Here is an 11,351-nt window from a genome sequence, read left to right as displayed (position 1 = left end):
CTATATATTTTATTATTATTAACTATATTATTTAGGTTAAACAATTAAAAATTAAGTTACAAAGTTTAAAAGTTAATAATTTAATTTTTAACTTAACTTAATTAATTTTAAGTTAATTTCAAACGTGTTAACTTTTAACTTAAACTATTTATTTTTAAGTACTTTACTAATATTATTATACATTATTAACATTAACTTATTAATTTTTTTTATTTATCGACGAAGCGAAAGACGAAAGTCACGCGTCCTGCACTGAAGCCACCTCAGGATACGCGCCCTTTGAAGATAATTTTTTTTTAAACTAAAAAAAAAATATATTGTTTCTAAAATTAAAAAGAAATAAAAATTATTAAAATAATTCATCAATATTAAAGTTGTGTGAAAATAATGGATCATAATGCAAATATTTCATCATTTATAACTTTAACTAAATTAATTTTTGTTTAAGTAATTTTGTTTAAACTTAGTTAATTTTTGAGCCTAATTTTAAATTTAAATACTAATTTTAATTTAATTAAAAAAAAAAAAATTAACTTGTCCAACTTTGCGTGTGATTTGTTAGTTTTGGAAAGAAAAAGAATTATAGTTTGCGATATTTATTATTTATTTTTATGTAATAAAATAGATATATGTATATTTTATATTAGCTGTTATTATGTTATTTCTGTTATTATCACACTATTTTAGTTAGATGTTCGAATACTTAATTGGTTATTACAGAAGTTTTTATTTTTAAACATTGTTTATCATACACCTATTATACACTACTAACTCGAGCTACTTTGACGAAATGCAAGCGATGAGAATATTTGCTTGGATTTCAAACTTTTCAAAAGAACAAATAAATTTTTACAATTCTTTTAACAAACATAATTATAATATTGAAATAAACGATTAAATGTCATTATTTTTAAAATTTTCTTTTTCTACTATTATGTCTAATAAATAAATATTATTTCTGAAAAATTGCACTTTTATGCAAGTTAATTTTTAATAATTGAAAACTTGCGATGAAAAAAGCATAAATTTGTTTGTATAATTCCTATACACAAGATAATTAATCATTTATTATGAATCGTGAAAAATCATGACGCCAGTATTTGTATATCAAAAATGATACGCCATGTAAATTGCAAGTTTTACACTGAAACTTTCAGATCGATATAAGACGGTAATTGCACAGCATATGCAGGTTGATTGTTTTCGCTGACGAAGACCGCGCCATTTTCTCCCTTTTCGATTAGTTCCACGATAGCATTCGCCACATGCTCCGGTCTATTAACAATAAGTGAAAAGATTCGAAAATCTTTTTGATAAATTAATTCTTTAATTAATATCGTTGGGATGTAAAAAGAAAAGAAAGACTTTGTTTTGATTATTTATCTTGGATATGATTTCTAATCAATTTTTTTTTGTATAATTCTACAAAAAAAAATTTACGTATATATAAATTCTAATTTATTATTATATATTTATTATATGTTCTTGATTTATCACTTAATTATAATTTATTATAATCTAAAATAAGAATTTATTATATTCATCTTATTTATTTTAATTATTTATTAAAATTATATAAATAATGAAAAATAAATTTTATTGTACAAAATACAGAGCCCTAGATATATTTGTGACTTACGGTTGACTCTCCATCGTTGTCATTTCCTTGGCAGCGATCTCATCATCCACAATGTCCATCGCATAAATTTTGCTTGACATGAATTTGGAAGCCAAGCCAGTGTTCGTAAGACCGGGACATATTACTAAAACACGTATACCCGTCTTTTCATAAAAAGCCTGCGAAAAAATGTACGAAACTTTAATAAAGTTATACAGTGTGTAGCGCATCTAAAATCAAGCGCAACATAAAATAATAAGAGCGCAATTTAAATAATTTGATAGAAAAATAAAAAATAAAAATAGATAAATTTTCATTTGTTATTTATTTATACATATAAGTCACGCATTTTTACCTGTAATGATAAAGTAAAACCGACGATAGCGAACTGCGTCCCGGCATAAATCGGCGCGATCGGATTGCTTTGCAAGCCAACTATCGCTGACATGTTAACGATAGTGCCGCCCTTTCCACCCTTGTGCTTTCCCATATGATTCAGACCCAATAACGTGCCGTGTACAATTCCTTTCTGATTATAAAGATGATAACGCGTTAAAAAATGTTTGGATATAACAAATTTCCAATAAAACAATAAAAAGCATGACTTACATAATTAACATCAACCATCGGCTCCCATTCCGCGTCATTCATAATTCCGGCATTATTAATAACAATATCCAATGTACCAAATGACTCTATCGCCTTGTCGAAGCAAGCTGCAAATTATAAATATTAAGCAAAAGTGCTTTAAATCCAGAAGAAAATGTTTCTTTATTTTATTCTAAAATAATTTATCGCACAAATAAATGATCACATAACATCATATTCCCAGGGTTGGGTAAGTTAACTTTTTTTTAAATTAAATTAAGTTTAAAGTTAATAGCCCAAAAATTAAAAGTTACTTAAACAAAAATTAACTCAGTTAAAGTTAAATTAATTGTTAAATAATTATTGACTTATTAAAGTTAAAAGTTAATTCTGTATCCAACAACGAATCGACACATCCGACAAACTTGTTGAACAACAAATGAAATATTCTCATTACGATCAACCATTTTTGCATGACTTTAATATTGAATTATTTTAACTTGTATAAAAAAAGTTAATAAGTTAATGCATTTAAAAATAACTAGTTTAAGTTAACTGTTAATACATTTAAAATCAACTAAATTATATTAAAAATTATTAAATTTTTAATTTAATTTTTAATTATTTAATTAGTTACTATTCTGCATATTCAAAAGACATTCAGAAGATGTTGATGATCTTTTAAGCATATTTGTTGTTAGGGTTCATTTAAAATAGTTAACCATAAAGTGACTCGATCAATAAAATTATTGATATTATTTACGTATGACGCATCTTATTAAATAATAAAATAAAAATAAAATTATATTAATAATTTTAAATTATATTAATCATAAAATATATTAATTATAAATTGAATTAATTATAAAATTATATTAATATTTTTTTTAATTACAGTTTAACAATCGACTAATACAATACCTGTAAGTTCGTCGGCCTTCGTCACATCTCCGACAAGGAAAATAACGTGGTCTGAGCCAAATTCTTTCTTTAATTCCGCAACAGCAATTTCGCCATTCGAGTCGGGCAAATCTACAATTGCGACGGCCTGCAAAATATAATAATTATTAATTGAATAATGCATTTTTTTCTGTGTCTCTGTGTTTTAAATATTATTTAAAACATTTTATCTTCCATTTACGCTTATATTCGCGCCGTGCGCATTTATTCTATTTTTCTATTATTATCTTAATGTCGAAGATATAAGATACATAATTTGCAAGAAATATAGATATTAGCAGATTTTGTTATGTTATATTTAATAATCTGGAGTCTCGCTAAATTACCTTTGCTCCACTTCGAAGCAATTCCCGAGCGGTGCAATAACCGATCCCGTTGGCTCCGCCGGTGATAAGCACGGTTTTTTCCTGAATTTCCATTATACTGATGCGACCTGTTCTTTTCGAGACGATGAGTACAAATCGCGATGTGAATCTCGATTCGAATCGATCTCGTCAGGCACTGATCCGCAAATGAATCTGTCAGATATCGCTGAAGAGGAGCCGCAGATGTTGACATTTGAGATGTCGACCGTACGTGATAGATTATAGAATATCAGATACGGATAATGTGAACCCGCTCTCGAGGTAAACAAGATCGGATTTGCGCCGATAGGCAAGTAGCAGCGAGAACAAAATCACTTGATGCTGCACGTGGGACGCGCGTTGAATAATTCGAAACCCGAATGTGAGAGAAATAGCATATAAATCCATTTCTTGACGTTGTGTAATGCATCGCTATTATTGTGGATAGGATTCATTACAGTCGTATTGAATAATGCAAAAATATATCGTATCAGCAATAAAATAGGAGATCGGATTTATATAAAAGAATTTTATTACTCGATTATTTTAAAATTTTAGTTATAATATTGTGCAAGATTGTGTAGTAACTAAACGTTAAGTTAAGAAATTAAAAAGTTAATAACTTTTAACTTTAAACTTAGTTAATTAATTTGAACGTTCATTGTTAACTTTTAACTTAAATAAGTTATTTTTAAATGCGTTAATGTTAATTTATTAACTTTTTTTTTATACAAGTTAAAATAATTCATCGATATTAAAATCGTGTGAAAATGATTGTAATGCGAATATTTCATTTGTCGTATAACAAGTTTGTCGGATGTGTTGGATACAGAATTTACTTTTAATTTTAATGAATTAATAATTTTTTTAACTTAGTTAATTTTTGTTTAAGTAACTTTTAATTAACGTAAATTTAAGTTAATTTTTGGGCCATTAATTTTAAATTTAGCTTAATTAAAAAAGAATTAACTTATCCTGTTATTGTATCGTAATTAATTAATTATAATATTAGCCCATCTTTTTATATCGAAGAGATATGCGGGGGGGGAAAAATAGGAAAATAGATAATTCTCGTATAAAACATTGCAAATCCAATCCGATAATTTTATTAAAAGGCAATGCATTTTATTGGCAAGGTTAGCAACATACATACCGTATAACACATAACAAAAACAAAATCAACAATCGCCACTAATCGCGTTATCGAAAGCTACAAAGTATTATTACGGGCGATATATTATTCGAACAAAATTCATTAGCTAGCTAGATATCTGACTGATGTATCAAATTTTGTATTTGAGTTTTGCAACTCGATGCAATCGAGCATCATACAAGTCTTCTTATGATAGCATAATGTTATATCTAATATTGAGAAACGTGATCGAGCGTCGTGCTTGCACTTAGCAGACTCTCTATATAGATCCTAACTCTATCGCTATATCATATTTCTAAATATTTTTTTGTTTCCCTCAAAAAGACTGTAGAAAAATTATAGACACGATTGTTGAACATGTAGTTTCGCTTGGAATAATTGTCCGACGGATTTCGGTTCAATTGTATTCGTAATTATACTGATGCGAATAACCCTCGGACACACGAGCATTATCGAACTTTGAAGTGGAAATTGGCACAAGTGAGAAAATATCATTTTTTTTAAAGTAAATTTTAAGATGCACAAAAAAATTTTATGATTATTTATTTTCTTGCATAAGATTGCTTAATTTTTTGAGATATCACATTTTTTTGTAAGATGCTTTAATTTTCTATAAGTCATTTAATACTTTTAATAAATACCTTTAAATTAATGCGTAAATATTTTAATAAGAGAAACTTATCTGATTTTTTACATTTTTACTTGGCTTATTCCACTTTTATTTAATTATTGATTATGCCTTCTCTTTCACTCTTAATAGATATAATATGTATAAAGATTTGTGGAGACATTCCGTAAAGAGAATTTCCATAAAGTTAGAGTTATTTGCATCAGTCATTTGCATCAGTAAGGGACGTATGTAACTTCTGTCTCTCTCTTTTTTTTTCTATGCTTTGAGAGCGCGAAATAAATGTTTATCTCTCACTCTATCATTTTCACACATGCTTTTTTCCTGCTTTCCTTACATAAGCAATAAATACAAAGTGTCTTTATTATATTCGACGTAGTGAACTGTGATTACATTACATTTAGCGCTATTAAACGGAATGGATTAAACGGAATCGTCAATATTACGATGGATATGAGTTAGAAAAATGATTAAGTTACACGAGACGATTACAAAGAGTGTGGCAGGATTCAGATATCGTTGTGATAATATTTCATCAATACAATACACAAATGTTCGCGTAACATCTAGAAATTATTTTTCAACTTCGAGATTTTTGGGCTGATAGGTATATTGAGACCCACAAAAAAATCGACGCAAGTTTGCAACGTGAGTGCGGGACGGAAGCGAAAATTATTTACGTTCTTTATTTATTTATTTTTTTTTTTTGTAGTAGATGTTTCCGTCGTCGCAACGCACGTCGATTTTGCGCAGATTCTTCTCCTTCTTTAAATATCGCGATTATTTTTCTCTCTCATAATTATTAAATTACCACCGAGTATTCACATTCACGTTCTGTCTCGCGGATTCTGTTGTCAGTATAAAATGTACCAAAATTTTCGCTTTCTATCAAAAATCGGAAGTGATGTTAGCTTCGAATAATACTCTCGTTGTCGTTATTAAAAAACGTACTGATTCTCTAAAATATACATTGTACAAAAGTGTGAGTTACTGTATGTATATTTCGCTCATGCATCCGCTTTCTTGATAACGACCACGATAACGATGCTCTGGTAGGTGTGACGGGATACATTTCGATACAAATTACAATTAATTGTGCGATACGGCATAGATATTTGCAGCGAAGCGAGAAAGGATCGTATGAATTCTGTCTTAGTGCTTCGCGAAGCTGATCTCGTGCGGTGGCTGGTCCTTCTCCACCATCCACACGCTCCCGCTCTTGCCGGTGTTTAGCACTTGTATCAATGCTTTTGCCACGTGTTCCGCCCTATCGAGTATTATTTTCAAATCGCTTCTATGTATTAATGTCATTCTAATCAAATACAGAATGTTTCAAGTCAGATCAATGAAACATCAGTCTTATAGAAAATTGAATTTAGAACGAAAAAGTTCCATAAACATAGGTCCAGAAATGCCTCGTTAAAAAGTTACAACTAATACTTAATAACTTCGAAAAATCATGACGGTTTTTTGATGATTTTTAAAAATTACTTCGAAACTCTTCATTCATTTGAAAAAAGCAACGAAACAAATCTGATGGGTAATTAAATAACGAAATAAATTATATCAATTTTCGTTGTCAAAATAACGAGAAAAGCAGAAACTTGAAAAGTTTTCCACTTTTCAATAATCTTTGTGTAAACATTACATTCATCGTTCAAATATTGCAAATTTAAATATAACTGTTCTTATTAAATTTTGATCATAACTAATTATTTACAGAGAGTTTATTAGTTAGAACTTTTTAATAAAGTTATATCTCTTCAAATTTTTTTTCCAAATGAATGTGTTTTTAATACATAGCATTCTTCTAAACATTATTTTGTTTATTGTATTATAATTATATTTTTATTATATAGAGAGGAGGAAAATCTTTAATCGCAAATAAGATGTTGAAAAAGTTTTTATAGAAAGATTATTACTCACGTTATCTTATTCATAATTAGAAAACATATAATTTTATGAAGTTAATTATTCAGAGAAAGTTATATGTGATATAGTATACCTTTGAGGAATTGATGAGGCTGTATCCCTTTGCCAAGCATCTTCGTATCGAGCCAGTAGAAGCTTCCTATTGACATCTCGTACTAATTTGGTGTCCGTGGCACTTGGACAAAGTGCCATTACTTTAACGCCCGTCAAATCTACGTGATATTGATCCTATTCAAAAATTGAGAAAAAAATTAAAATTTCTCTAACTTTTGTTATTTAATTTAATAAAAATTTAACCACATAATTTTTAAAATTTTTCTAAATCTGCAAACGCAAATTTTATTGCTTCTTGTTTAATTATTGTTTTGTTTAATATAGTAATAGCAAATGCTAACTACGAGTATATGCTGCATTTGCAAATTTTAATAGAATAATAAAAATGTAAATTCAAACAAATTGACCTCAATATAATTAAATTTATGAATGATAGACAAATTGATGATCCACATTTTTATTATTACGAGTTAATAATTATGATCGATAGTATAAGATTGGTATAAGTAGACATCTCTTACCCCAAAAGCCCTAGTCAAGCTGACGATAGCTGCTTTTGTCGCGGAATAAATTGGCACGCTGACATAAGGGTTGATGCTGACGTTGCTGCCGGTGTTAATAACGACTCCACCTTGACCACCCCTATCCGTGCCCATAAATCGTTGAGCAAGCAAAGTACCGCGTATTACTCCGTTCTGTAATTATTGTATTTGCAGCGACGTTAAATTTTTAATACATTTGTTAAAATTTCTTTATCGTCAAAAGTTTATTGATAATAAAAATTTATTGATAACAAAAGTTTATCGATAATAATATCTATTGTTATGTATATTATATGCTACTACTATATACTATATGCAATCATAAATTATAAGACACAAATTAAAAAAAGACACATAGATCATTGTACAAACTGTGTATCAACTAAATTAGTAAAACTATTTTCCCAGAATAACAAATTAAAGTTCAAGAACATGCTATAAGATAAAAATGCAAACATATTAAAGGGGATCTATCGAATATTTGCTTACAAGATTAATGTCTACTTCAAGCTCCCAAAACCGGTCATTCATGATACCAGCATTGTTGATAACGATATCGATATGACCGAACTCTGCGATCGTTGTCTGAAACGATTCTGTAAATTGAATTGCATCATATGCTACATAAAAATTGCATTAGGAATAAAAGCAAAATACTTATGTACATATGTATGTATTGGTCACTTATGCGAATAAAAATAATTCTACAATAGAACAAAGAATTATCGCACAAATTATCATACCTTCAAGTTGCGGATAATCCGTGACATCACATTGCGAGAAGATCACACGATCTTTACCATATTTCGCAGCTAATGTCTCCACCAATTTCTCCCCTTCTTCGGTGTTAATATCACATACAGCTACCTGTACATAATATTAATTATTAATATTATTTATTATTAATTATTAATTATTAATATTATTATAGAAAATTTTATATTATATTTGCAAAAATTATTTGAAGACTAATTATAAATCAATTCTCAACTAAAATAAGTTGCAAGGAAGAAAGACTAAAGGGATTTAGTAAATTTATTCATAAAAATTTGTAGTTTAATTTGTTATGTTTATAAAATAATTTAAGTGTATTTGTCTTTTTTTTAAAAAACTTTATGTACAAATTTTCATAGAGGCTAACAAAAAATAAAATAAAAGTTTAAAAAATAATATAAAAAATATATATTTATATTATATCGCAGAAAGTTTTGAATAAAGTTTTGACTAAAGTAAATTTATTTCAAAATACATAATATATATAGTATGTACATTATATATATCAATCGCCAAAAAATGATAGCGATTTATTTTCTTAGATCTCATCTTTAGTATACGGTAAATTTCTCCTCCGTCTGAGAGCAATCTAAATTTAAATCAGATGTTTTGAAAAAAATGCAAAGGATTCTTGAAGCGTGTTTTTGCGTGAAATTCCGAATCATAAAAACACATTACACTCATCGTTCAAAAAAAAAAAAAATCAAATGCATCATTAAAATAACTAATTCTGTCTTTTTCTTAAAAAAAAAAAAATAATTTGATAAAACAAAAAGTATAGAAAATTTATATAAATATATTTTCTCTTTAAAAATATCATATATACCTTAGCACCCTGATTCAACAATTCGATGACATATGCTTTGCCGATGCCAGATGCGGCGCCTGTCACTAGGGCAACTCGCCCTTTTATTTCCATTTTCCTTAAATTCTTGTTGATTCTTGTACTTGCAAATAATATATAAAAAATATAAAATATAAAAATTTTAAAATATCATGACTATGTTATAAAAATATGTTTAATGGATTAATGTTTTTATATATTAATAGAAAAAATAACACTATTTTTCTCTCTGCGCGTAAAAAAATATATTATTTATTTAGCGCATTAAAATTAATTAATTAAATCGAATTTAATTGCTACTTTGTTACGTTAATGTAATATTTGTTTATATAATGTATTGGCACAATGTTATTTTTTCATTTCATGTAATTGACATACACATGATTAGCGAGTAATATAATGTTTTACTATTAAAAAAAATTTTTTTTTTTAATTTTTACTTTTTTCAGAGAAAAGATTTATATTTTGAATTTTTTTAGTAATCTCTAACATTGTACGTCTGTGAATTTTCACAAATCGCCTTTGGCTCTTTTTCTTTTATGAGAAATCAATTCAAATGTGTTCCAATGGAAGCGGGCATTCACACACTTAGCACACAGCCTTTTCACCTGTCACTTTGACCAGCATATTTCAAAATCAACGAGAAATCAAAGATTCAGGGATCAAAGATCTCAAGTAAGTTAAACGTGCAATTTGCAAACAAGTATCATAAAATTTGTTAAATACGACATCATTAAACACCCTCGAATAAAACACCATAATAAAAATTCATCTATGTCGTCTGGTCCGGAAATTCTCTCCTATCTATCTTGTCGAGATTAAGTTCTTTTCGCTGATTTGTTCTTTTCACTGTGTACCTTTTGAATTCTTTCGCCCACGTTGACTTTTCGCAACAGGCAGGGTATAAGCTGGATAGCTTGCGTGTTCGGATGCAGTGGTCCAGACGATGCTTTTCCTCCGTTAAAGGGATGTAGTTGAACTGAAGCAGCGAAAGGTGTGGTTGGTGGCTGATAGTGTACTGGCTGAGTGACGAACACGACGGTTGGGGTGTACACCCGGTATAGCCCGATATTGATTGGTGCGTCTGCGTGCCATGCGGGTGTGCGCGACGTCGACCGGTGCGTGCCCTTCACGCACGTGCGTAAATACGTATGATTCTCCGAGGCAGACTATTCGGCGGTCTTACACGTCGTCGTCGGTACTGTGGTCCCTTTTATTTTTAGAACGGCGTCAAAAAAGCGACCGCGCCCTGAAAGCAAAAGTTTAAAATTTTCCTCAAAAGTATTGTACTTTTACAATATTGTGCATAGATAATATTGAAATTATCTAGATAAAGATAAGGGTAAAACAAAATTTTATCTTAGATAAGTGCTTAGTGATTCTTTAATATGATTGGATCTTACTTTTGATTTTTTTGTTGGATCTAAATGTAAGACTCAAACATACTAAAAAATCATGACGCGCTTATTAAAGGCTAAGTTCTGATAGATGCAATCGTTATATTAGATAATTTAAGGCAGATGACACATTTTTCCAGCTAATATAAAGATGTAGATAATACATTCTACTATTATGTAGATAAAAATGACGTAATGCAATTGCTTCATCTAAATGTTTATCTAAGTAACTTCATCTGGATAATAGCAAGCACTGCACTTTTATCGATTCTTGCATTTGCAAATATAAAACGTAAAGATACCATAATTACATCATATGTGTTTGGCACAATATATTAATGCTATATTATTCTTGTAATTATCTATTTGCATAATTAAGCTTGTGTTTTCTTTCCAAGAGTTATAAAGAAGAGCATTTATTGTTTTATTTTAATTTTAGTTATAAAGAAGATTCTAGTTAAAAAAAAACATATACAATTTTCCGTCTTTTTATATATTATTAGTATTCTGTTAATAT

General features: G+C 28.6%; 1 protein-coding gene across 1 annotated transcript; it reads right to left on the bottom strand.

The window, feature by feature from the left end:
• Nucleotides 1-586: 586 nt before the first annotated feature.
• LOC126859411 (uncharacterized) lies at nucleotides 587-10,563 on the bottom strand. The gene is made up of 13 exons (XM_050610691.1): nucleotides 10,295-10,563; nucleotides 9,420-9,540; nucleotides 8,563-8,686; nucleotides 8,309-8,415; nucleotides 7,799-7,972; nucleotides 7,297-7,451; nucleotides 6,451-6,558; nucleotides 3,493-3,661; nucleotides 3,128-3,254; nucleotides 2,228-2,334; nucleotides 1,974-2,147; nucleotides 1,640-1,797; nucleotides 587-1,275 (listed from the first exon to the last, which is right to left on the bottom strand). The coding sequence occupies exons 2-13, from the start codon at nucleotides 9,510-9,512 to the stop codon at nucleotides 1,140-1,142; spliced, it is 1,632 nt and encodes a 543-aa protein (XP_050466648.1). The 5' UTR covers nucleotides 9,513-9,540; nucleotides 10,295-10,563; the 3' UTR covers nucleotides 587-1,139.
• Between the last annotated feature and the right edge of the window lie 788 nt (nucleotides 10,564-11,351).

The sequence above is a fragment of the Cataglyphis hispanica genome, chromosome 3 (assembly GCF_021464435.1).
Source record: "Cataglyphis hispanica isolate Lineage 1 chromosome 3, ULB_Chis1_1.0, whole genome shotgun sequence".
In the NCBI taxonomy this organism is placed as follows: Eukaryota; Metazoa; Arthropoda; class Insecta; order Hymenoptera; family Formicidae; genus Cataglyphis; species Cataglyphis hispanica.
Note: the sequence above shows the minus strand (reverse complement) of the source record. Positions and strands in the feature narration are given on the sequence as shown.